The 27,216-nt window shown below is 39.6% G+C and overlaps 1 protein-coding gene across 1 annotated transcript in view; it reads left to right on the forward strand.

Moving 5' to 3' along the window:
* Nucleotides 1-27,216, forward strand: part of FAR2 (fatty acyl-CoA reductase 2) — a 125,607-nt gene that overhangs the window by 37,096 nt on the left and 61,295 nt on the right. The window contains exon 2 of the mRNA XM_045587882.1: nucleotides 25,960-26,188. Coding sequence (XP_045443838.1) covers nucleotides 26,000-26,188 — 189 coding nt within the window. The 5' untranslated portion in view covers nucleotides 25,960-25,999. The remainder of the gene's footprint in view (nucleotides 1-25,959; nucleotides 26,189-27,216) is intronic.

Consider the following 27,216-nt stretch of genomic DNA (forward strand, 5'->3'; position numbering starts at 1 on the left):
ATTGCCCATGTACCTGTATTGGGTTTGGCAGTAAAAGTGTGCATGCGTTTCAGGAAATGTTGCTTGTTGGCACCCTGCCAGACTTGAATTATTGCAGAGATTTTCAGGGATTGTGGAGAGAGAGCTGTCAAAAAGGAATAAAATGTTTTCTCTGGTCTCAGGGAAGAACAGGCCTGGTAATTGTCAGTGTACTGACATGTTATACAAACCTTTGCTCTCTTACCTGACCTGTTCTGCTGACCTGAAGGCATAATATTTCCACTCCATTGTATTGTTGAATGACTAAGCGGGAAAGTAAGTAAAATGTGGATACTGACATCTATGCCATGTGTAAAACACTTGTTTGAGTGAATATGTAGTGGAAAAAATAGCCACAAGGCACCAAAAGCTACAATCCAGACTCTGAAGATAAGATAACCAATGAAATGAAGAGGAAACCCCATATGATCCTTTACATCTGAATGAAATACAGTAATGGCACTAGCCAACCTCAAAGGTTCTCAGATAGAGGGAGATTACAAGGCATCCTTACAACTTGAAAGGATCTCAGAGACCCTGAGATTCTCAGAAGGATCAGTATCTAGGATATAGCAGCTGTCTCACATCGGTGGATGTGAAAGGAGGTTGTAAGCAGGGAGTTAGGGCCCAGAGTTTATTGATTCTTAATTTCACTTGTCTTTTAAAAAAACTGTATTTTAGCCCTAACTGGTTTGGCTCAGTGGATAGAGCGTTGACCTGCAGACTCAAGGGTCCCAGCTTCAATTCTAGTCAAGGGCATACACCTTGGTTGTAGGCACATCCCCAGTAGGGGGTGTGCAGGAGGCAGCTGATTGATGTTTCTCTCTCATTGATGTTTCTAACTCTCTCTCCCTCTCGTAAAAAATCAATAAAATATACTTTACAAAACAACTATATTTTCTTTTTCTGACTTGTGGCTACCAGATAAACCTATTTTTAAAAAATCAGTATCAATTTCCCTTACTTTGATTAGAGCCTAGGGACTGTGACTTAATGATAGTATCTTCCGTAGTAAAGATGCAGTTTCTTAAATGGTGCTTTCCTTAAATTTACTCTCCAATATGTGTCATCACGGAGAAGCATATTCCATGAGAATGCGTCCTCATCCAGTGAGAATGACCCTGCACCCCTGTTCCCTGACTTTCCCCCAAGAACTGGGCAAGAATCCCAAAGGACCCAGCAAGCCTCACCCTTGTGCAGATTTGGACCAAGTGCTTATTTCTCATTATGTCATGAGACACAATGACATTTATAGCTTACTTGAACTTTTGCAGACTGTTGCAATGTTCCTACAAGGTTTGATACTCAACCAATAAGATACCATATCTCAAAAGAATCATCCAGATTTACCTAACCCAAACCCTTGCTTCATCTGAACAAGGTGATTGAGGCACTGTGTTGAGTTTCCTAAACTATGGCTTATAGTTAACCTGCCACAAGGACCCATAATCTGAATGTTTCACCCACAGCACTACAGACACACAGCTTTCCCACAAAGCCCCTTTTTGGTTTCCATGGATAAAATAACCGTGTGGTGCCTTTGTCTTTTTTCATGCAGTCAAAAATACTGATCTCTAACTAAGTGGAGGGCACAATGGAAGTCAACTCTCATTGTTTCCACCTCTAATTGGGGGATTAAGACATACAGGCATTTAAGGAAGGAAAAGAGCACTGAAAGTGCTCACTAAGAATAAAAGAGGATCATAACATAAAATGACATAGGGAAACCCGGTTAGCGTGGCTCAGTGGTTGAGCATTGGCTTATGTACCAGGAGGTCACGGTCTGATTCCCGGTCAGGAAACATGCTTGGGTTGCGGGCTCAGTCCCCAGTAGGAGGAGCGCAGGAAGGAGGCAGCTGATCAATGATTCTCTCTCATCATTGATATTTCTCTCTCTTCTTCTCTGAAACCAATAAAAATAAACATTTTAAAAATGATATAGGGTAATCCATGATGTGTGCTGTGGCCTGACAGCTGGAGCTGCCATGGGACTGGTGGGTGGAAAGGGGAGGTGTGGCTGAGTCCCAGAGTAGGCCAGGCAAGTGTTGTGGATGAAGCAGGGTTTGATCTGGGCCTTGGATGGGCCACCTTGGGATGTTATAAAGAATTCCAAGCCAGATACCCTGGACAGACAGAAAAATTGGGGTTCTATGAGAAGGAAAATTTTTTTTTAAAGAAATGAAGCTTGTTTGGTCAGGTACAGCGTTCATGTAGGAGGCAGAAAAGTCAGTTTTCATCTGATTTGTAAATATCCATGGGTGTCAAGCCCAGGCATTTTGGAAATATTTGGCTTAGGATAGTGGAGTATATTTAGCTACATCCAACTATTAACAGCTGGAGAAATATATTTGAATTCCTCTGTATCATATAACTCCTTGCTTCCCTTTTCCACTTGCTCCTTGGGAGCTTAAGTTAGACAGAAATTAAGTGTAGACACAGTCTAATTCTTCTCCAGTCCCTCGCCCTCCCAGATACAGGATCTCTCCTGTTACCAAGTGGATCTGATGATTCTATACAACTACTGTATAGAATCCCCCTGAGGAATAGACAGAAGGGGGCGCCACTGAGATAGCAAAGCCAGAGTTTTCAACAGGATAACCAGGCCTCATTGTTACCTATAATGAGGGTAGCCTGCACTTGCCACCTCTTGAATTACACGTTGGTTTGTAAGTTGGTTTGTTTTGGTGTCCCTGCTTCTTTCTCATTTTCCTTGTTTGAAGGACAGGCCTGGGTAAAGATTCAGTCATTTTATGGCTAATATTGGGCTGACACAAGTTAAATGGGTGGATGGATGGATGGATGGATGATGGGTGGATGGATGGATGGATGGACAGATAGATAGATAGATAGATAGATAGATAGATAGATAGATTTTACTAAAGAAGGTCACCTAATTAAATGGAAATGTTATTTATAGTTGGCTTTTCTTAAGATTCTTTGCAGAAAGAATTGTTAGGTCTTGAAAGGAGATAAATTTCTCATGAATTCAGGAAACTGGGCTGTGGGCACTTCTGGGACCTCCAGAGAATGCTTCAGTTTCTGCCATCTCTCCTCACACACCTACTCATCGCTGAACAGCTGCAGACTAGATAATTTTGCCCAAACCTCAGAAATGGGAAAATTTGAGCCCTACTGCGCAGTCCCTTGAAATGGGAGAAACAGGCTTATCAGAAGCCAGTTATCAAAGAATGTTTCCTCTGATTTGTGTGGGTGTGGCCTTCCTTGGCTTGTAGCTCTGCTAGTATCACAATTGTTATCTTGTTTACTCTTCACTTACATTTCTACTATCAGATTAACTAGAAGGTTCACTGTGATCTGTTTCCAGAGGAGAAATATGATTGTCTTATTATTCAGGCAGTGGGAAGCATTTACTGAGAACTCAAGACAACTGGGGTCTCAAGCTAAGTGCTAGCTAGAGAGAAGAAAGAAAAAGAGCCTGTGGAGGGGAGGGGGAAGAGACATATGTAAAATTTAGACAATAAATAAATAATATAATTAAATAAATAAAAAGAGCCAGGTTAAGTCTGGAGACACTGTTATAAAATATGCACCAATCAGAGAATAAATGGATACTGAAGGGAGAAATACAACAGTTGCAGTGCACGTTCTGAAAATGAAATGATTTTCATAAGATCCCTGGAGTGCTTATCTGAAACTTAGAATTCGACTAATGAGTGGCATTTCATTTCTGAGTAGCGGGGGAGTGAGGGTGGGAGAGGGAATGAACAAAATCTTGGGAGAATCTTCCAATGAGCAAATCATGGGAGAATGTTCCAATGGCAAAATGCAAGCTTGATGTGACAAAACAGAAACTAATATGGGGAAAGCAATATGCTTTAGGGGGGTTAGTCTATAGAAGATTAGACACCCAGAAGAGTCTAGCCAGAATGTGGGCAAGGAGGCTGTTGGCAGAAATGTAGGCAGGGCGTAATTTAGACCTGAACTAAGCACAAGAGAAAGAGGATCCAAGAGGAATTTTAATGGAAGTGTCCAAAGATCATATAATGTTTTTAATTAAAAAGAAACAGTAGATATCATAATTTAATGAATAACAATAATTTCCCCTCTAATATCATTTTTGTCTTTAGAAATGCTTTTGACTTTACAAGTATAGTTCTATAAAGTCTTCTCTCACTATCTTTTTCTTTTTTCCAGTAGATGAAATGGATTAGGTCTATCATCAATGTATTTATTCTGACCTTAGGCCAGCATGGGCTCCAGGTCGAGCTTACACAGTTCAGAAAAGGCTGCATTCCTTTAGGATAAATACCTTTTAATAGTTTATGAAGGCCACATTGAATCCATGATGGGTGCAGTGATTTTAATCCCTCTGACTCTGCTGCTGAGCTTTCAGACCTCTCAGTAGAAAACTGGAAGTTAGTTTTGCTAGGCAGGCTGCGTACAAATGAATTGTGTAGGCCTGCCTCTTTGCCACTGGTTTCTGTTCTCCCAATATTCATATGCTGAAATCCTAACCCCAATGGCCTAGAATGTGACTGTTTGGAAATAGGGAAATTGGTCAAGATGAAGTCATATTGAAGTAAGTGAGCCCCTAATTCAAAATAACTGGTGTCCTTGTAAAAGGAGAAATTTGAACACAGAGACACACACAGGGAGAAAATCATGTGACGATTGGGGTCTGCTGTTATGTTGTATCATAAATTGGTGAGTGAGCTACAAGATGCCTTAATGAGCCCGTTAATTAGGAGTCATTTATTGCGTGTGGACCCAGAGGGAGGTGTTTCTTCCAAATCTCTGAGCAAAGACACAGAGGAAGTTTCCCATATTTATACCTTTCAGGTTCTCTGCAGATTTTACAGAACTTTGTGTGAGTTATTGTTACATTTTATAATCTTGGATATATAAAGAACAAACATTTGGCATAAGAATATGGGAAATTATTATCAGTACTAGAGGCCTGTTGCAGGAAGATTCCTGCAATAGGGCTTCCTTTGGCTGTCTGCTTCCTCCCTTCCCCACCCCTGCTTCCCTCCCTTCTCCCCCACCCCACCTGCTTCCCTCCCGTCTCAGCTGCCCCACTTGCTTCTTCACAGCTTCGTTTCGCTTCCTTCTACACTGTCTTCAGTCTTCGCTCTGGGCTTGGATATGCAAATTAATTGCCATCTTGATTGGGTTAATTTGTATACTCGCTCCTGATTGGCTGCTGGGCATGGTTTGTGGGTGTAGTGGAGGTACAGTCAATTTGCATGTTTCTCTTTTATTAGATAAGATTAGTCCATTAGTTAGATGGCTAGTTTGCAAGGCAGGCAGTTAAGTTTTTATCTTTTTCTATTATTCTAACTAAAACAGTTATTCTACAGAATAAGAGACTGTCTAAAAATGACAGAGTTTACAGAACAAAGGACTCTCTAACAATAGCAGAGAATTTCAAACAGCAGTTTTTATACAAGATGGAGGTTACTATGCTTCAGTCAAAAGTCAGGGAATTAGCAGAAGCCTGGACCAGGGGGACCATGGCTTTGCCAGCACTTTCATCTTGTACTTCTAGCCTCCAGCACTGTAAGATGCTCAATCTCCACTGTTCTGAGTTGGGAGTACTTGGTTACAGCAGCCCAGGAAACTGAAACAGTGAGTCTTAAAGCAAAGAGGGCAACAAGATAATATAAATTGGATTAAAACACAAAGTAAACGTAAGATCTTGCTCTGAACATCCCGTGTTGCTTAAGGTCATTCAGAAAGTAAATCTTTTTATAGAATCAAACACTTTGAAAAGGTAAAGAAATTCAGTGTTGTCCTTTATCTCTCTAACTTGCATCATAGATTAATTGACTTCCATATTCGGAAGGAATGAAAAGGCCACCTAACTCAGCCATCCACTGGATATTTGAGTATCTTCAGCAGTGTACCAGCAACGTGGTTTTTCAGCCTCCTCTTGGATTGCATCTGCTAACTCTGCAGGCCATAACACTTTATCAGCTCTGATGATCAAAATATGGTTTCTCATATTAAACTGAACTATATCTATTGCTATCTTACACCCTTTATTATTACAGTTCAGTTTCTTAAAGTTAGAAAGAACATATTTAATTCCCTTTTACCATGTTAGTCCTTTCAGTGTTTGAGAGCTGTCATGACCTTCCTAAGTCATTTGTTCTCTAATCGTTGAGTTATTTCAACGATTACTCATATGACATACTTTTTTAGTTTTTTAACCTCCGTGGCCAGCTCCATTATATGTGTTTCAGTGTGTTGTATCTATTTTAGAGTGGAACTTAGGAATCAGTTTATTATATCTACTTTAGAGTGGTTATGGTCACAATAGTGCAGACTAGAATAGAATTAAATATACTATTATTCTAGAAACTATCCTTCAATAAATGAATTTTTAGCTTACATTAGCTTTGAGGGGACATCACAGTGATCTATAATATTGCACTAAAATGCCTTCATTTTCCTATTATTTAAGCTGCATGGTAAGCTCTGGCTTGATCATCAAGTATCAGAAGTAGCCTGGCACATAATAGGAGCTGATAAGTCATGAATGAATGAATGAATGAATGAATGAATATATATTCTAATAATAAACCATGAATCCTCTCTGAATTTGCAGGGTGTTAGTTTTTTTTTTTGTTTTTTTTTTTTTAATTCCAACAAGAGAACATTACTTATTTTTACTTCATTTTGTTAAACTCGGTCAGAGAATAGTGTTTATTCTTCAGAATCTAGCCAGTTAAGAATCCTACCACATATTTTCCCCAATGAATTATTCATTCTTCTAAAATAATTGAGTTGATCTTCTGTGCTAGATTTTCTGTATATCAAATGAAGAAAAAAATTCTTCTTGACTCATAGGGATATTAAAGGACTGATGGGATATATATATATATATATATATATATATATTGCACTATGTGAATTAGAGGAAAACTCACTTTGACAGCAACTTGATGGAAACATGAATACTCAGTATACCAAGAAAAATCAACGTTTCAAATTCTTTTGTAAATAAGTGGTTGTCACAAGAAATATTTTGAATTGTTTGGAATCTCTATTTGACATGCTTATGCTCTCTTGTTTGACTTACTGTCAATTTAACTTTAGTCATTTTAATGAGGAAATGTTTTGTGTTAGTTTTTTCTTTTTAAATGAAACATGAATAAATATTCAATTTTCTGTATAATGCCAATCAAAAATTCTAAAGCAAAATATAGAAACAGATGGTCCAGAAAGTTTGATTTAGTGGCATATTCGGAGGCCACATTAATCAACTAAGAGTACAGCTCATATAATGATAAGGAATGCTGTTTCATGGGTTTCCATTGCTTCTTTGTTAGAAAAGCTAGTAAACTTTACTAGTGTAAGAAAGATGTCAGAGTGATTTTTTTTTTAAATCTTCTAATGAAAAATCCAAATGTGTGTTGAGATATGACATTCTCTGTAAATCACTTGAAGGACATATAAGTGAAAAGTGACTCATATAAAGCCATATGGTAGCCCATAACTACAGCACATGCTTAAATGGTTGTATTATTTTTGCATACTATCAGACTCCTTGCCCCAAACTATAATAACAAAATGCTTGGGGCCATATGTTATTTTCAGGCAAATTCCAATTTCAAATATTTTATTATTTCTGTAAGAATCTTCTTATTCTATGAACCAGAATATAGATCAGACATACTTTTTCACTTAATATAGTGATACTTTTTCATATTAGTAATTATGCGCAGCCATTTTTTTTAAAAAATAACATCATTGTGTTTAATTCCATGACTAAACTAATTTCTTTATTCTCTTATTGTCAGATATTTGTTTTTAGATCCCACCCCCCCCAATACCTCCTCTCCCACCCTGGTTATAAGAAAAGCAGTAATGAACAATGATAAATTTTAGTAGGGATAATAGACAATTATAGAGAATAGGACTGTCTTCATATGTCTTGAGAAATGAAGAAAAAATAAAAAGGCTGAATGATATTGGGGGAAGCCTTAGATTATAACAATACTCAGGAAGGGAAGGAGACTGTTGAAGATGTATGTGTCTGCAGTCCTTCCCAGAACTATCATTATATTAGTTGGGAAGGTGCCCAAAAGACACCTAGAGGATCTATCAATAGGACTTTATTTGATCTGAGCAGAAAATAGATTTTAACTACAATCTATGGTTGAAATATTCTCTGCTTCTTTAAAAATAGAGTAATTAGAAATTCCCAAAGCTCATTTAGAAATTTTTTATTCTATTTATTGAGAATTAATGCATGCTCATCAAGATACAACCAATAAAAGTATAGGAATCTGAACCTGAAATAATATAAGGCAAATTCTTAAAAGTTTGGATTCCACTTCTGCCTCTGCTCTAAAAACAAAACAAATGTGTTCTCTTAAGGGGGAAAAAATTACTAAGTCTAAAGCTCCATTTCAAGTCTTTATTATTGCTGACCTGCTTCATCCATTTTGCACTGGTCACTATATCCTTAGCCGTTCCATTTTGTGATTTGTGACCTCCAACTTTGGATTCTATTTTAGCTGCTCTTTCTCTGAACACTATATATATATTTACTCAGGATGCTATATTTAGACCCCCTGCTCTTAGGTCTTCTTTCACAATCATTTGGCAAAGTTATTCATTTCTATTCTATTCCATCTATAAATTTGTGTCCAGCCCTCACCTGTTTCCAGAACCCCAAGAAGGATGAGCACAAAGAAAATAGCACGTAGGAAATTGGTGTAAAATAAAGGTAAGGAGAAAAATCTTAACAGCAACTGGAGGTGGGGAAGATTACATTCAGAAAAACCACAGTAAGAATGACTACCTTCTTCTCAGAAACAATGAAAATCAGAAGATAATGGAATGATATGCTTAAAATGCTGACAATAAAAACCTGCCCAGTTAGAACCTTATATCCAACGTAGGTTCTACCATTATCTCCCTCTTATGGCTTGTATGAGGATTAAATGGATCATTATTATAAATCTGGTCCATAGAATAGTAGTTGGCCCCTAATTCTAAAGAAGTGTTTGTTACACAAAATAAAATCCACATGGCAGTTGGGTTTATAAATTGCTACAATCTCTCTTAGAAAAAAAAAAAAAAATGCCTAAAGCAAATGATATGGGGAGAGGAACTTGGTTAGTTAACAAGTTTTGTCACCATAACCTTTCTAAATTGGAATTTTAGGCCCAGTTTAGAATGCTAGTGGTACTGTACTAGTTGTTTTATAGCTCCAGACAATAAGCTCTATCATAATTCATAAGGTTCATCCATGGATGAGTAATACCAGCTGTCTTATCAGAACAAAATCCTTATCAGAGCTGAAACCGGTTTGGCTCAATGGATGGAGCCTCGGCTTGGGGACTAAAGGGTCCTGGGTTCGATTCCGGTTAAGGGCATGTACCTTGGTTGTGGGCACATCCCCAGTAGGGGATGTGCAAGAGACAGCTGATCGATGACTCTCTCTCATCGATGTTTCTAACTCTCTATCTCTCTCCCTTCCTCTCTGTACAAAATCAATAAAATATATATTTTTTAAATCCTTATCAGAGCTGCCCCCACACTGACACTTTTGTTACAATGAAATCTGATCAACATTAGAGATGATGAAACTATGTGTAATATACTGTGCTATTTGTCAGGCATTGTCCTAATTTCTGTAAATTTCTTCCTTTAATCCTCCCTAGAATCTTGTGAGAGAAAGACTATTATTAGCCTCATCCCAGGATGGTAGATAGAGAGCATGAAGCACAAAGCAGTGACAAACTTATCCAAAGTTACTTAATTAGAATATGTGAGGATGACAGTTGTAGCCTAAACTACCTGGTTGTTGAGATGGTGCTCTTAACCACTGTGCATTTCTGCTTCTGTAAAATCTTTTCTTCTCTTTCCCCAAGCAAACACATGGGACTGATTAAGCTGAAGTGGCAAGATATGTTTGGAAGTACTTACATTTTGGTGCTTTTTTTTGTTCTTCTTACTTTCCAAGCTCTTTATCTTTACTACCTAGCACAGTGCTTAATACATAACAGATCATGAATAATTTTTGTTTTTATATAAATAAATGATTGCATGAATTACAAGGTGATATCAGTTCCTGATCCCTAACAAGATAATCACATTATCTTTTTCTTTTTCTTCTTTTTTTTAATGTAGACAGGCTTTTATTAAGTTATTTACAGTTAAGCAGTTTTGAAATGCTTTCAAAAAATGTAAAAGGACTTTTGGTCGCATCGCTTAAGAAAACAGAAGACAACCCCTTCCTACTCAGCCTTCCCCCAGCCCCTCAGGTGATTCAGTCATAGAGTATGGGTGCCTGGACCATAGGGTAACAGGTTCAACTTCTGCTCAAGGGCACATAACTGGGTTACAGGTTCAATCCCTGGCCCTGGTCTGGATACATATAAGAGGCAACCAATCAATGTGTCTTTCTCACATTGATATTTCTCTCTCATCTCCTTTCCTCTCTCTTTCCTCCTTCTTCTCTTCCACTCTCTCTAAAAATCAATGGAAAAAATATTCTCAGGTGAGGATTAACAAAAAAACAAAAACAAAAAAAAATTTTTAAATACAACCAAAAAGATGGGAAGTATAAAAACTAACAATTCTTAAGTCCATTCTAAAGAATAGCTAACTATTCTTGCCTAAATGGTGTTGCTCAGTGGTTGAGCGCTGACTCATGAACCAGGAGATCAGGGTTTGAATCCTGGCCAGAGCATATTTAAAGAATACCCATCAGCATTTAATATAATACTGGTTTGGTGGTGATGAAGTCCTTTAGATTTTTTCTTGTCTGTGAAGTTCTTTATCTGACCTTCAATTCTAAATGACAGCTTTGCTATGTAGAGTAATCTTGTTTGTAGGTTCATCACTTTGAATATTTCTTGCTGCTCCCTCCTGGCCTGCATCATTTCTGTTGAGAAATCAACAGACAGTCATATGGGTACTCCCTTATAGGTAACTAACTGTTTTTCTCTTGCTTCTTTTAAGATTCTCTCTTTGTCTTTTACTCTTGACATTTTAATTACCGTATTTTTCGGACCATAAGACGCACCGGATCATAAGACGTACCAGTTTTTAGAGAAGGGAAATGAAGAAAAAAAGATTCTGAAACAAATAGTGTCCTAAAATATTTTATGTGCATTAAAACCCAACATCACAGTCATAAACACATGTAATCAACCCTGTAAAGTAAACAGCAGCATTTAGAACCATTTTAGAGCCGGGCAAGCACACAGAGACCACACAGAGCCGGGCAAGTAAAAAAACTTTTTTTAAAAAGTATATGTGTAGGCTATATTTGGACCATAAGACGCAGGGACTTTTTCCCCCCACTTCTGGGGGGAAAAAAGTGCGTCTTATGGTCCAAAAAATACGGTATGATGTGTCTTGGTGTGATTCTCTTTGGATTCCTCTTATTTAGGGTTCTCTGTGCTCCCTGGACTTATTAGTCTATTTCTTTCATCAGGTAGGGGAAATTTTCTGTCATTATTTCTTCAAGTAGGTTTTTGATATCATGCTCTCTTCTTCTGGCACCACCATAATTTGGATGTTGGTACGCTTGAATTTGTCCCAGTGGCTCCTTACACTATTTTCATATTTTTTTATTCTTTTTTCTTTTAGCTTTTCTGGTTGGGAGTTTTTTGCTTCTTCATAATTCAAATCTTTGACTTTATTCTTAGGATCCTCTAGTCTGCTGTTGGATCTCTATATATTATTTTTATTTTAGTCAGTGTATGCTTAATTTCTGATTGGTCCTTTTTCATATCCCTGAGGGTCTCACTAAATTTATCGTTGCTTTCTAAAAGATTCTTGAGTAACCTTATAACCATGGTTTTGAACTCTATATCTAGTCATTTGCTTTCCTCCTTTTCTTTCATTTGTGACCTGTTTCTTTGTTTCTGCATTTTGGCTGCATCCCTGTGTTGATAGAGTGGCTTTGTGTACTAAGTGTCCTATAGGGCCCAGTGGCTCAGCTTCACCAATCACCTGAGGAAGACACACTTAGTACACCTCTTTGTGGGCTGTGTGCACAGTCTTGTTGTACAATAATTAAGCCTTGATTGCTGTTGGTTTTGCTGGGAGGAATTGACCTCCAGGCCAATTGGCTCTGAGGACCAGCTGTCTCTACAGTGGGAGAACTGCTGTGCTGGAGACACCTTTATGGGGCATGACTTGCTTCAGTGAGGCTTTGGTGCTCACTGAGCCTGCCCCTTGAATATATCACTTATGGATTTGAAGAATTGTAAACTGGTATGGTCTCACACTGACCACTGGGTACACTGGCTCTTGGATCTCCAAGGAGGTGCAAAGTCAGCTATTGCCTGAGGCCACCAAGGAGGTGCAAAGTCAGCCATTGCCTGAGGCCACCCAGCAGGAGCTACAGAGGGATCTGCAGATCCCTCCTCTTTGTTTGGAATTTGGAAGTGGCCAGATGAGGCCCAACTGTGAAGCAATGCAGGCTGCTGCTGCAGGGCCTTAGGCCTTCTTTTGGAAGGTTTGGAGTTCTCTGACCCAGTTGCAGTTTGTTAGGTTTTATTAGATTGCAAAAGAACAGGCCATTCATATGCAAAAGCTGCTGTGCATAGCTTGGGTGGGGTTGTAAATAGGGGGGGGGGGGGGGGGGGGGGGGGCTCAGGGAATCACCAGAGCAGAGAAAACAGCAATGGCTGCCAGTCAGCCCTGTACTGGAGAGGTCCGCGAGTTTCTGTGTCCCATGGTCCCCTTGCAGAAACAATGGTCACTGAAAGCATCTCTGAGAGAAAGCCACCCTCACGTTCCTGCCCGATGCCAGACAATGTCTCCCTGTATGAGTCTAGGTCCCCAGAGTCTCACCCAGAACTGGAGCTCTGAGCAATTGGGAGCTTGTATCTCCCCTCCCAATTGAAAAAAAACACAATAGCGCACCCTGTTGCCAGCCCATTTCGTGTGTGCCTCTGTACCGCCACACTTCCACACCTCCGCACCTCCTACCAGCCTCTGCACATTTTTCTTTCCTTCTAGTTGTAGAGCTTCCACTCAACCAGCTTTCCTGTGGTTCTGGATGATATTTGTTTTGTCTTTTAGTTGGAGTTTTGATGTGGTTGTGAGAGGCAGCAAGTACAGCTGTTTACCCATGCTGCCATCTTGGTTATTCCCTAGCTTAAAGGTTCTTCAAGGACATACCAAATCAGATACAGTCCCTCATCCCTAACAGTGACATAAGAAGGCTTATTTCTCATGTCATTCCTTCTTTGAAAATGAACTCCTCTGGATTCAGCATGCAACTGGCCTGTTGCAAGCTCACCTGCTGAACAGGCCTCCTAATGAATAGCCCAAGGTGAACAGAAACAGCAGGAGTTGAGGGAGGTTAGGACAGCTCTCCAGATATGGGACCTGGATTCTTAGTCAAGTTATGACATGCCATGAAAGTGCTAAGGCAGGAAGACCTGGGGCACCTAGTCTGAACCTTGTCTATACCATGTGACTTTGGCTGAGACAGTGATCTCCTGCTTTGCTCATTTAGAGAATGGTGCTACTGCTCCAAGAGTAGATGAGGAGAGGACCTACCACCCAAGATAGAGAAATTGTACAATAAAATGCTAATGCTAAGATTCAAGTTATATTTTTCAAACTCTGTGTGTGCCAGGCCCTGCAATGGCAACATTTTAGAACCCAGAAGGTACTGTCTGCATTTCACAGTACATAGGTGATTGCAATTGTCCTTGGGAACCCAGCCTATAGAGTCTTCCTATGTCAACTTGAGGTGAACTGGACTTCAGGCACAGAGATACAAGTGAGACGACCTTTCTTCCCTAGGTAGAGCTCCCCTAATGAAAGGCTGCTGGTTGTGGGATTCTGCGAGAATTCCTATAGCTCTTTAGACCTGAGTTACGTTCTTTTGCCATTTACTGCTCAATTCTTCTTATTCATACCATCTGGTCCTAGAGAAACCTGAAGCCAGAGAGATAAGACAAAAAGGTAAGAGAAAAGCAAGCAGGCAATGAAATCCCAGATGTTGCTAAAGCTATTAGTAGGAGTGACAAACTAAATGAATTTTGGGGTGAGAGACTGGTCTTTATTACTCATTTTCACTTTTCTTTGGTCTTCACCATAGCTCATCACTCATTTATCCTAAGAAATCAATGACTAATTTTCCGTGAGGTAAAATCAATAAATTTGCAATGTTTTACATTAGTTAAAAATGAGTGCTCGATTCAACTTGTATTGTGAAGCACAAGCCTAATTATTGTTGCAAGTTATTTAAATGTTTGAATGAAGAAAAATTGTTTTTCATTATGACTACATTGTATGAAATGCTGGACTTTTAGTAATGGTGGGGTATTGGGTGGGGGTGGGGGAGTGAGATAGTTGTTGCCAGTCTCTGAAATTCAATTTTGCCTGGAGCATGTGCATTAGCAAGTGTCATTTGGGCACATCTGGTACAGATTTATAGTCCAAGGATTGTCCTATGGGAGTCAAACACAGATCACGATAGCAGGGAACTTGAGAGCTTCAGAGAAGAATATAATATTTCAATTGCGTTTGATCATTTTATTAAATTTGCCTGGAAAAAATCAATTAAAAATAGAATTTAATTTCCATACTCAAATCAGAAGTTATTTATTCCAGCTCATGTCTGACAATAGGGGTGTGTGTGTGTGTGTGTGTGTGTGTGTGTGTGTGTGTTCATTAAATAATCAACTCTAAAGCACTCAAAAGGCTGATTTTTCTATTCTGTTGGGTGGGGATAATTGGAATGGGCCTTCATTCCATAAATGCTTCACCTCTTTTTTCTTCAACTGGATTCTCTCTATGAGACATGTTCAAACTCTATACATACCAAAGTAGCAATTTATTAAACTAAAGCAGTACCTTTAAAAGATATTGATAAGATATTTAAATTGTGAATATATGAAAGTGCAATGATATGAAAGATATATGATTGTGTGGACTACCTGATGGATCCTAAGTGAGCCTTCATTGCCTCATGTCCTTTTCTGAAACTAAGGGATACGAAAATAACATTAAATAATGAGTAATTAGTTAACTTTGTAAATGAGAAACTTTTGGGCCTCATAGCTGTACTGCATCACAATTGAGCTGTTTTGTACTGAATAAAGTTTCTTTATTTACCACACCCCCAAATAAGCACTGTTGGGCAAGTTGCTTACCCTCTTTAGGACTCCCTTTTCTCATCTGACATAGTCATGCCAGCTTCATAGAATTGCTATAAGGATTAAATGGGTTAACATATATGAACCCTTAACAGAAATCCTGGGGCAAAAATATCTAAGCTATTGTTGTTATTGTTAGTATTGTTAGTCCAAGTTTACAGTTTCAGGACAGTTATCCAATAAGACTATAGGACAAATGCAGATGTGGAAATTGTAAGATAAACAAAAAAAGTTAATGAAGACAATCATATTCTCCCTAGAGTGGAGTTGCCTAGTAGTTGTACATTAGTGTACCTTCCGACTCCCTAAAGCCTCACCTGGTTTCAGTTTTTGAAAGGATTGCAGCTCCAGCCGAAGCCAGTTTGGCTCAGTGGTAGAGCATCAGTCTGCGGACTGAAAGGTACCAGGTTTGAGTCGGGTCAAGGGCATGTACCTTAGTTGCGGGCACATCCCTAGTAGGGAGTGTGCAAGAAATAGCTGGTCAATGATTCTCTCTCATCGACATTTCTAGCTCTCTATCTCTCTCCCTTTCTCTCTGTTAAAAATCAATAAAATATATTTTTTTTTAAAGAAAGGATTGCAGCTCCAGTAAGTTATTTCCAAACTGAATATAGGTGAGGAGATAAACGTGCATGCTCTTTACCCTGGAGAATGCTTAGATAAAGGCATGTTGCTAGTTTCATATAGAAGAAAAGAGTCTTTGGAGACAGAGTTTCTGGGTTCAAATTCCTGCTCTTCTATTTTTAGACTTGCACAAGTTATTTAAACTCCCTAAGCTGAACACTGTATGGGTAATGTTAACTCATGGGTAAGAAGTAGATCACTTTTCTTCTCTATTGAGTGGATACTCTATGTATTTCTAATATTTGTCCCGAGACTCTCAACATGATTATGTTGTCATTTTGCCTTTACACAAGTGTCCTCATTTGTTACCTCATGAAATTATTGCAAGAATTCTCTGAGAAAATAATAACATGGTACATGGAACACTTGTACCATAGGAAGTGCTCAATAAATGTTGTCCCTTTTCATTTCTTTTGTTGGATGATATGTACACTAAGAAATGTTGAAAAAAATGATGCATATTTAAAAATTTTAATTGTTCTTACAAAAAAAGAATTTAAAAAAAAACCCTCACGTATGCCATCAGAACAAGCCCTCATGCCTGCCCTCTGAGGCCCAAGGAATGATAGCAGCCTCTGTTCTCTTTTGTTTTTCAAATAGTACATGGACCTCTCTCATTGGTCAATTGCAAGTAAAACCAATCCAGCAAGAGAGTCAAGGAAGGGTGGCCTCCAACTTCCTACAATAGAGAGAGTTGAGAAGGCAGGTTCGAAGCATCAACAGGCAACGCCTCACCTAGTACCTTCCTTTTGGTACACTGCACTTGCTCACACCCTTCCCACTAGATTTAAACTTCCAAACGACATCATGCTTTTACCTAATATGATGCAACAACTATCCTTCATGCAATAAGGCGCTTCACCTTCTTCCCAAAATCCTATCCACTATCCACCCTCATGTCCATTCCTTTTCCAATTCAATGGAACTTGCTTTTGCCATCCTGTAACTTGAAGTCTAAATTAAAAGGTTTCCCATCAACAACACACCCTGTAGAAAATAACCAAGGCCCGGCCAGCATGGCTCAGTAGTTGAGCATCAACCTATGAACCAGGAGGTCATAGTTCAATTCCCTGTCAGAGCATAAGCCTGATTTTTGGGTTTCATCCCCAGTCTGAGGTGTGCTGTGCAGGAGGCAGCCAGTCAGTGGTTCTCATCATTGATGCTTCTCAATGTATATGGATAATGTATAAAAGGTTAATCCACTATCTCTGACATCATGGTTTCTTATTATCTATTTAATTTCTGACCATTAACAGGAATTCTCTCCTCCATTTTTCTTAGTGTCAATGAACACTGTATGGGTAATAATAACTTATGGGTAAGAAGTAGATCATTTTTCTTCTCTATTGAGTAGATACTCTATGTATTTCTAATATTTGTCCCAAGACTTTCAACATGTTTATGTTGTCATTTTGCCTTTACACAAGGATATTGCAACGGATTGTTTCCAGGAAGATTTATCCAGGCAGATTGCTTTATTAAACAATCGATTTTCTTCAAGAACACTGTAAAATAAGAAATATTTGTGTCAACCAAGGAAACATCTGAAAAGCAGCATTCTCTTGACTATAGGAAAAACAATTTTTTGGAAGAATTTTTATGTTGCATTTAATTTTCCAGGGCAATTAACATATGCCCTGTTCTAGATTTGACACTTGGATAGAATAGCCACAAACTATTTTTATTTCATTGGTATACTTTGCTAAGGTCAATACAATTGGCTTTCATTTTGTTTTGTTTTTAATAAAGAGTAGGTTTTTTCCAACCTCATTACAGGCACTAACCTAATATACATTGTCCTCAAATATTTTAGTAATCTTATATTTCAACCTTGCATATTGGTTTTGTTGTTTCCAAATGAAACAAAAAGATAGTCAGGACTTCCAATTTTAAAAATAGTGGGGTAATATCTCCATGTTTCCTTCTGAAAAATGACACCCCTTTTCTTAAGATTACATTTACTTTAAAGGTTTAAATTTAAACGTTATTATTTATAAGTATTGTACTATAAAAATGTCATTTGAGGAACTTGCTAAAAAATTATTTTTGTGGTGATTTATTTCATTTTTCCCCATCATATTCTAGCAGAAAATCTTAAACTTTCTGAATTTTAAAGTGTAAACTTCCTGAAGCATAGACTCCCTGATTGGCATCTAAAGAGTCAGGGCGAAACTCATAAAGACTGTCTTTGTCTGAGGCAGAAAAAAAACAGAGACTATTAAGGGTTTTGTTTGTCATCCTTTGCAGAAACTCAGCAAAGTTCTTTCTGTAGTTACTCAGTTTTGACATTCTTTGCAGCCAGGTCAACAATGGTTGTTTTCAAAAGCAATTCCACCCATGACAGAGAATCTTTTAAAGCCCATATTCCCCACTGAGTGTAGCATGCTGAGCTTCCGATTGCGGTTTACCTGTCTGTCCTATCAGGATTTGTCTATTCTGAAGTGGTCTGTTTTTAACTATTGTAATGATGAAGAAACAAAGTAAGATAAAGTGTGAAGATCCTGGAAGGCATCTGCTATGTTTCAATAAATCCTTATGGAAAACTTGGACACCTGATTTTTAACCCAGCTCCACAGGGAGTCCCATGAGCATCACTGTTCTAGCAATCTCACTTTAAATTCATGATGTACCTGCTGACAGTCTCATCTCTCAATCTAAAGAAAATACAACAACAAAAAAACAAAATAGTCTTGAACAACAAAAGGAAATTGGTTGGCAAAGTAAAGATGCCAGAAACCTTTTTAAAAGATTACATTTATATGTTCTTTGATTTATTCATCCATTTATTTTATTTTTTTAAATCGCAATTGTCTACCAACTGCTAGGCTCTCCCCCTAAGTCCGGAGGATAGTGATGAGCATAGGCAGTTCCTGCCCTCAGGGAGTTTAAAGTCTAGCTGGGCAGCACTTTTAATCAGGACATCATACAGATAAGTGGCAAATTACAATGGTGGCAAGTGCTGACAGAGAAAGGTGTACAAAAGAATTTAAATTACAGCTTAGACTGAAAGATCAGGGATAGCTTCTCAGTGGAAGGGACAAACTGATATCTGAAGGATGACTGGGCGATGACAAGACAAATATGGTCTTGAGAACATTCCAATAAAGGGATGCAGTCAATGTGTCCCGCTGGTGCTGAGCGGACAACAGTGAACAAAACAAACTCCCTGCCCACCTGGGACTTATTTTAATTTTTTTCTTTTTTATTAATTTTAGAGAGGAAGAAAGAGAGATAGAAAAATCAATAATGAGAGGAAATCATTTATTTGCTGCCTTCTGCACACCCCCTACTGGGGATCCAGCCCACAATCTGGGCATGTGCCCTAGACCGTAATTAAACCCAGAACCCTCAGTCCACAGGCTAATGCTCTACTCACTGAGCAAAACCATTAGCAGAGCCACCTAAGACCATCAGAAAACACAGTTACTTACATTATGATTCATAACAGTAGCAAAATTACAGTTATGAAGTAGCAATGACAATAATTTTATGGTTGGGGGTCACCACAGCATGAGGAACTATATTAAAAGGTCACAGCATTAGAAAGGTTGAGAACCACTGACTTAGAGGCTGTATGGTAATGGTTTGGACCAGTTTGTCATAAGCAAAGGTAGTGAGAAGTGGACAGATCCTGAATTCACTTTGTAGGTAGGACAGATGGGTAGTGTGAGAAAAAGAGAGTCCAGGTGGCCTCATTGTCTTTGCACTGATCAACACAAAGAATAGAATTTTTCTTTACTAAGATGGGAAAGATTATAAGAGGAGTAGGTTGGGGAGAGGTGGTGCAGTCACTTATTTTTTTAATGCTAGGAATTTTACTCTATATTTAAAGGCCAGTTTTGAAAATGCATTCTGAATTTGTACTAGAGAAAGATTAAGCTATGCATATGCTACTTAGATAAGGTGGGCATAGATATGTGGATACAATATAATGTTTGGATGTTTATGTATGGATGTAAACATGCTAAACAGACTTAACTGTCTTTTTCTAGTATTTCTATGACTTTACATTTAAAAGAAATCGAAATATACCTTCTCTAAAAAATGAAGGAGGAATTTCTATAAAGTTTAGATTTATTTTGTCTAGATATTCTCCAAATTGTGATTTCTGTTTTTATGCATATACATGACTCTGTTTCCTTCCCTTCTGAGGGAAAAATAAAAAAAAAAAATAAAAAAGAAATAAATAAAGAAAAAAATTGGTTGCTCCTGCCTCCTCTGGTTCTCTAGACGAGAGATGCATACGTCCGTAAGCCTTCCTGAAGCCTTCATGCCTTCCTGTCTCCTTAGTTTCGTCTTCTTCCGTCCTTCCCTTCTTCCCTTCCTCCTTCCTTCCTCATTCTTCCCTCCCCTCCTTACCTTCCTCATCCCTCCCTCCCTCCCTCCCTCCCTCCCTCCCTCCCTCCCTCCCTCCTTTCTTTCTTTCTTTCTTTCTTTCTTTCTTTCTTTCTTTCTTTCTTTCTTTCATTCATTCATTTCGCAAACTGCAGTGTTTTTACAGACTTCATTGTGACCTGTCAATGCTCCCAATATTTCCTTTGATGTTGTATTTTGGGCTCCTTTCAAAAAAATATGTATAAAATGTAAAATCCTTCCTTTCATTCCTGTGTCAACGTTTGAAACGAAGAGCAAACAGTCTTGTTTTTCTTGTTGCATATTAAACAGCTGGACCTGTGTTGCTCTCTGTCTTGCCTGACTTTCATTCCTGAGGAGGCACCTCAGTGGCTCCAGGGAGTGGTTGGTTCCTGGAAGTGTTGTGAAGGGTGTGGCCCAGGACCTTAGGGTGTGTGTCTGAGTGGCCCCCATCTCTCTAGCGTCACTGTGGAGAAATCACTCATAGGTACACCCAGGGATTGTGACAGGTGTCACATCTGAGGGTTTTGGAGAACTGAGTCTGAACGCTGAGCATGCACCTTGCCTCGGGGTAATTTTGTAAGTCCATTTCAATACACAGTATTTCATGTTACAAACAAATTATTTACAAGGGTTTTGACACAGAACTTCAGGGTTTCTGTGGCCTGGACAGGAACATGTATGTAAATTTGAGGTCTTTGTTTTGACAGCTTGATTCCATTTAGAACTGGTAACCCAAAATGTCAAAATGCAGTAATAAGACAAAAAGCTTCCTTCCTTTAAATCAACTCCTCTATGTGACCCCCGGAGACCATTTTACTGGCGAGTTTACCCCTTCTCTAAATTAGTGACCTATCCACATGGGGAAAGTCTGCATTCTGAAAAGAGCATGCTGCTTTTAAATCCTTTAAATCACATTGAGACTCATATCCAATGCCCACGTGCCCTGATGCAGTCATTGGGATGCGGCCCAAGTGGACAGCTTTGTAATACCATTTCCCTCACAAGCAACTCAAGTCTTAACACCTACCGTGCTCTCCACCTGCTCATATATTCTATTCATGATAAAGAAATGTGGAATTACGAGTTACTGCTCTAACCCTGGAAATCCCCTTAAACTCTCAATAGTGCATCTGAATTGAATTCAACTGCTACACCAATAGGCATACAGATTAGTAGCATTATCCTTAGAGTCATTACTTGTTCAGGAAAGATAAAAGTACTCCAACAGTAAAAATTAGTGATAGCAGAGGACAGTGGAGAAAAAAGCCTCTTTTATCTTTCTACACGTGGATAATGGTTCCTGGAATACCTTTGGAATTAGTGAGATCAAGTGGAAAGCCTTGCTCTACCACTTGTGTGGCCCCATTCACAAGTTAACCTCTACAACTCCCCTTACTTGTAAGATGCGTGTAAGAGTTGTGTGGAAATACAGGAAGACCAACCAAATGGGAACAAGTGGGGGCTATTCATTCTGAGCCTGCAAGAACAAGGGAGGCATCACCCTCACTTGTACTTTGGCACAGACTCCAAAGCAAAGAAGCTAGAAAGCTTCCTAGGGGAGAAATGGAAGGCTTCGGGGCTGCCCTGTTGGAGATTATTGGCGTGGAGAAGCTACAGGTAGGCATGTTAACTACAAGTGGGGCATCCCATGTGATTGGTTAGTGGTAGATATGTGGCTTTCTCTGGTGCTAAATTGAAAATAGGGACAAAAATTAGGGAAGCTGTCAGTTGTTAATCAAGTCCTGGCTGTTTTGGGCTGAATGTTACAGTAGCTATGGGTTGTTTGGATTGTCCTTAGAAGTAGCAATTTGACTTCCAGACAATCGGATTTACAGCTGGCTGGCTTCCTGAGTTGTGTATTGTAGATAAGAGGTTGGGTTCTTGAGCAGATTGCTGCAGGTTGTGGGTCAAAGCTCTTTTTTTCTACAAGGTCTGGCCATTGCTCACGTGTATATTCAGTCTCTCAGTTGGACCCATGAAAAGCATCCATCACAGTGCTATCATTTGGTGGGTGCTCAATAAATAAAGTACAGTGTCAGCAAGTGTTTGAAACCACTGCTCTCTGGCACCTTTTTCTTGATGTCTGTGCTGGAGTTTGTTTCAGAACTGGGTAGACATAGGAAAGCCAGATTATGTTGGTATAACTAGGTCCTTTTCTGTGGAATTATGTCAGAGTTGGAATGGTACATCAGTTGTAAGAAAAACACCTGTGAATTCCTTAGAGTCTGAAATTGCCCATCCTGTTAATTTCACTTTCAGGAACTGTCTAAGCCCAAAAGAAACTGCTGGGTCCTAACAGGTCTCTCCATTCATCCCGAGTTTAGGAAGTATTCTGGGGATACCAATAGAGCATCAGCCTGAAGACTGAAAGGTCCCAGGTTCGATTCCAGTCAAGGGCATGTACGTTGGTTGCGGGCACATCCCCAGTAAGAAGTGTGCAAGAGGCAGCTGATCAATGTTTCTCTCTCATTGATGTTTCTAACTCTCTATCTCTCTTCCTTCCTCTCTATAAAAAGTAAATAAAATATATTAAACACACACACACACACACACACACACACACACACAAGGCAAGTCCTGGCCTAGTCAGCAGTTCGAAACATATGTCTCCTTCTGAAGTTGCATATCCTCCACAAAGGACTCTAAAATTATTTTAATGTTTAAAGTAAGTCTTTTAATGAGTTAATTACATTAGGAGTTAACAATTGCTGGACCTTGCAAAGCTATGCCATATGGAACGGGTTTGAGGGAACCAGTTTTTATAGAGGAGCTTCTGGGACCAGCAAACACGCCTTAGCCTGAGAGTAGAAGCAAGAAACAGAGGAACCATCTCTGAAGCAGCTTTGATCTGAGGATGGACATTCTCTCTGACCTTTTTCAGAATCGGTTGCCTTGACTAGAGTCACGGTCACCGTGGTCACCAGGTCTTGACGACCGGGCGGTCAGTGCCAGGAGATACGGCTGTATGTTTTGTTTTCCTCTCAGAGCACTCTGTGTACCCTGCTATGGTTTCTGTTGTGTTTGAGAAGTATCTGGACTATGAACAGAGCAGGCAAATTCCATTCTTTGAGGACATGTCAAGCCTTCCTTTGTCCCATAAGAAATAAGCTTGGGAGAGGTATGTTTCCTGCTCTCTAAAATTCTTCATCACAATTGTAAAACTGTGTTTGGAATCAAAATGCCTTAACAGTATATTTGCATTTTTAGAAAATGTGACTCCACTAAAGCATATGAGATTACAAACAATGATATTAGCAGAAGAAATAAGGTTGGGAAGTCCCTCTATCCAAACTGTTTTCCTTCCTTAATTTCTCTGCCACAAGCCATGCTCACTTGTGCCAAATGTTAAAGTGGAGAAGTGTGGTGCCTACACATTTTCATATAGAAAAGAACTGGCAAGAAGTCTGCTCCTTTAGTCGAGTTGTGTTTGGTGATAACACTGTATTTGCTTTGATGATTGATTGAGTTATAAATTGTTTCCTCCTATTTCCAAAAGAGGGTATAGAAAATGCTTCAGACAGAACATTTAAAGTAAATGTCAAAAGGAAAAGCAAGAACCATTAAGAGGAAAAAATGTGGAACTAGTGACTATATTAATAGCTAATACTTAATAATAGTATGTATTTAATATATTCTATGTGACATATTTTTAAGATTCTTACATGTGTTCACTCATAGAATTCTTACCACAGCACTATTAAGTGGAGTCTTCTGTTGCCCCCAGTTTATTGCAGTGTAGAGATTAATAACTTGCCTGGGGTCACACAGCTAATAAGTGATAGACTGGGATTTGATTTCAGGCAGTCTCTCTTAGAACCTGTGACCTAACCTAGGATGTTATTGAAACTCGTGACACCACTTTTCTGAGCGTCAAGGCAGGCAAGGCAAGAATAGTCTGTATTTTTCCAAAGTGCTCAATTATTGAGAAAATGGTTGAATAGCTTATAATATGAATAGTGTTATATAATATAACAAAAAATAATTGATGTCTTATACAAGGTCCAAATGTGTTTCTCAAAATAATATTTCTCACATCAACCCTCAATTAAAGGGGTTTAAATAGCAGCTCAATAAGCCTAGCAAATGTGATATGAAATCCAGATTTCCTAAAGCGAATAGTATTGATGTGATTTCTGTCATCCATCCCAGTTTTATCTACATTTGTAACAGTCTTGTTTATTTATGTGCTTATCTTTGTATCCCTGGCCTCTTCTGCTGGAGGGAAAACATGGCAGGTACTCAAAATTATTTGTTGCATAATTTCATGAATGAATGAATCTTCCAAAGGCAAAGAGTCCTGCTCAAGAACAGAGGCACAAGATCCTCCGAGTATAAATCATGACTATAAATTATAATGTGCACATTATAACTATGAAAGGTCATTGTTCCTGAGGTGTTACTGTCAGAGTGACCTTGACTGAAGCTGAAGAGGCTGGGTGTGGACTCTTGGACTTGTTGCAATTCTCCTTTATAACCCCTATGCCAAGGCCAGTCCCTGGAGTTGTGTTATGCAAGATCCACACCAGCCCTGTCCAAGCAGACAGGATCTGTTGCAGCTTGAAGAGTCAGTGGACAGAAAGGAAGTCTGCTCCCCTAGAGCCAACACCGCCTTCACTCAAAGCTCAGACGCTGCTTCCAATCAACAGTCTTTTACTACCTGGGGCTTAAAGACAAACACTCCTGCTGCATTTCTACCACATGGGATTATTCGTCTGGAGTGCCAGCATCCAAGTGCGGCAGCTGGCTCCCATCACCCTCTCCCCAGGCTGTGGAAACAGGGCTTACCCAGACTCTGTCTGTGGCCTCCCTGTGCAACCTTCTCCACCCTTGCTCCTTTGCCATGTTTCAACCCTGTGAGCAGCATATGAAGGAAAGGATGACACTCAACCCATTTTCAGTTCAAGGAAGAGAAGATCTCAATTCAGAAATGACTGAGTAGGACAGGGTCAGTCAGCACAAGTGAAACCAGAAGTTATTTGCTCCAGTAATATCTCTAAATACAACTCCAAAGAGCTCTAGCCAGTGTTTCTCAGTGGTCAGAGCGTCACCCCATGCACCTAAGGGTCGAGAGTTCGATTTCTGGTCAGGGTACATACCCAGGTTGCAGGGTCGATCCTCAGTTAGGCGTGTCAAAGAGGCAGCCGTCTGATGCTTCTCTCTCACAGCTATGTTTCTTTCTCCTTCTAGAATCAATGAAAAATATGTCCTTGAGTGAGGATTTAGGAAAAAAAAAAAAAAACTGCAATGAAATAATAATTACATCCTAATTTTAAAAGTTTTATAGCTGTTCTAAGTTTTGGGTTAACAGGTTATAGAGCCACTCCTCGCCTTATTATTTACATTCTTGCAACCCTGAACTCCTTTTATTTCCCCCCGATCAGCATGCTACACCACAACCTGGACCTTTGTTCTTTCTCTTTCTTTATTTGGCTTGGAACACACTTACCACAGCCCTTCTCTGTCTTCAACTTTCACCTCAGGTGTCGCATTCCTGAAATTTCCAGGTCCTGCTATGCACCCCTCCACTGTGCCCCTTTGTGTCAGCACTTACCATGTTATATACTGCATAACAGTCTCTACGTGTCTGTCCCCTGCATTCAACTATGAGCAATTCCTTGAGAGCAGGAACCATGTTTCACTCATTTCTTGCCCACACTTCCCAGCATAAAGCCTGGCATGCACAGTGAGCGGAATAAATATTGATTGCCACAAATCATGTTGTCAATAAGCCCTGATGACTATCACTCTAACCTTTCCCCACATTCAAAATTCTGAGAGCACCAAGAACCGTTTAGATGACTGCACATTAGAATTTCCAGGGATGTCATCTTCTGTTATTTCTCTTCCTTTCCAGGAACCTCTTTCTGGGGCCGCGAGAGACCAAGGGAAGAATCATGTCCACGATCGCAGCTTTCTACGGTGGCAAGTCCATTCTCATCACCGGGGCCACGGGCTTCCTGGGGAAAGTCTTGATGGAAAAGCTGTTTCGCACCAGCCCGGACCTGAAAGTCATTTATATCCTTGTGAGGCCCAAGGCCGGCCAGACACTGCAGCAGAGGGTCGTCCAGATCTTAAATAGTAAGGTATGCCTCCTGGGGAGAGACTTAGGGCAAGGCAACTCCCTACAGTGTCGTATTATGGCCTCAAATGTCAGGTGAAGGTCAGGTCTTGGGGGCAGAAGGAGGAGAGGATGCCAACAAGATAGCCACCCACTGCTCCTGGGAATGGATAGGTCGTGGTGCTTTCCAATAAGAGAGAAAAGCGTGCTTAGGCTCTGTCCCAGGCAAGTGATCAGGGAGCCTCCATGTGGGAAAGGAACGTTTGAGGGAGCAAAGGGACCAGGTGCTGCGAGGCTCTGGATCCAGGGCCTGTTAAGAATGACATGGATAACATTGAGGGCAGCTTGCTCAAGAGGCAGAACTAATGAGGAGCTGTCACTGGCCCAGAGCTCTCTTGTACATTCCATAAGCCAGGGGGAGTCAAGACTCAGGGTTCATTCTGGAGTCAAAATGTTATATTCGCTTCAAGGAGTCACCTTTGTGACAAACACTATGGGGAGAATGAATGAAAAAGAAATACAGGTTAATGTAAAGGGAGAACTGTCTCCTCTGAGCCCAGAAGAAAGGATTAATGTGAGCCAGGAGAGAACGGCATGGATTGCCGAGGGAGCTTTCCTCCAGCCTGTAGAATATGTGTCATGTGCAGGCATTTCAAGGTTTTTTTTCTAGTAATTAGAGAACTTCTTCAAAGTAGCTGTTACCTATTTATGGTGAAATCATTGCAGCGCAGACTGGCAATTTTGCAAAGGATTCACAACAAGGGGGGCTGGTTGTGACTGTGGGTTTCAGACTCGTCTATGATTCAGGAGTTTGTAGTCTTTCTATCACAGTCTTCTCGGTACCTACCTTAGCGGAAAAGGGATTCGGGTGGGTAGTGCTTATATTTTTGGTTTGGGGTTGATATTTTGATTTTGTCACTTATGAGATATTCTCTAAACCAGTGGTTTGAAAAGAAGGCCAGGCATCTCACATACCTTCCCTGATGAGTTCTTAATCAGTAAGGCCTTGAGAAGTTGTACTTTGGGGCACTGTGATTGTGTTAAAAACTACCA

Source organism: Pipistrellus kuhlii, unplaced genomic scaffold, assembly GCF_014108245.1.
Source record: "Pipistrellus kuhlii isolate mPipKuh1 unplaced genomic scaffold, mPipKuh1.p scaffold_m20_p_3, whole genome shotgun sequence".
Lineage (NCBI taxonomy): Eukaryota > Metazoa > Chordata > Mammalia > Chiroptera > Vespertilionidae > Pipistrellus > Pipistrellus kuhlii.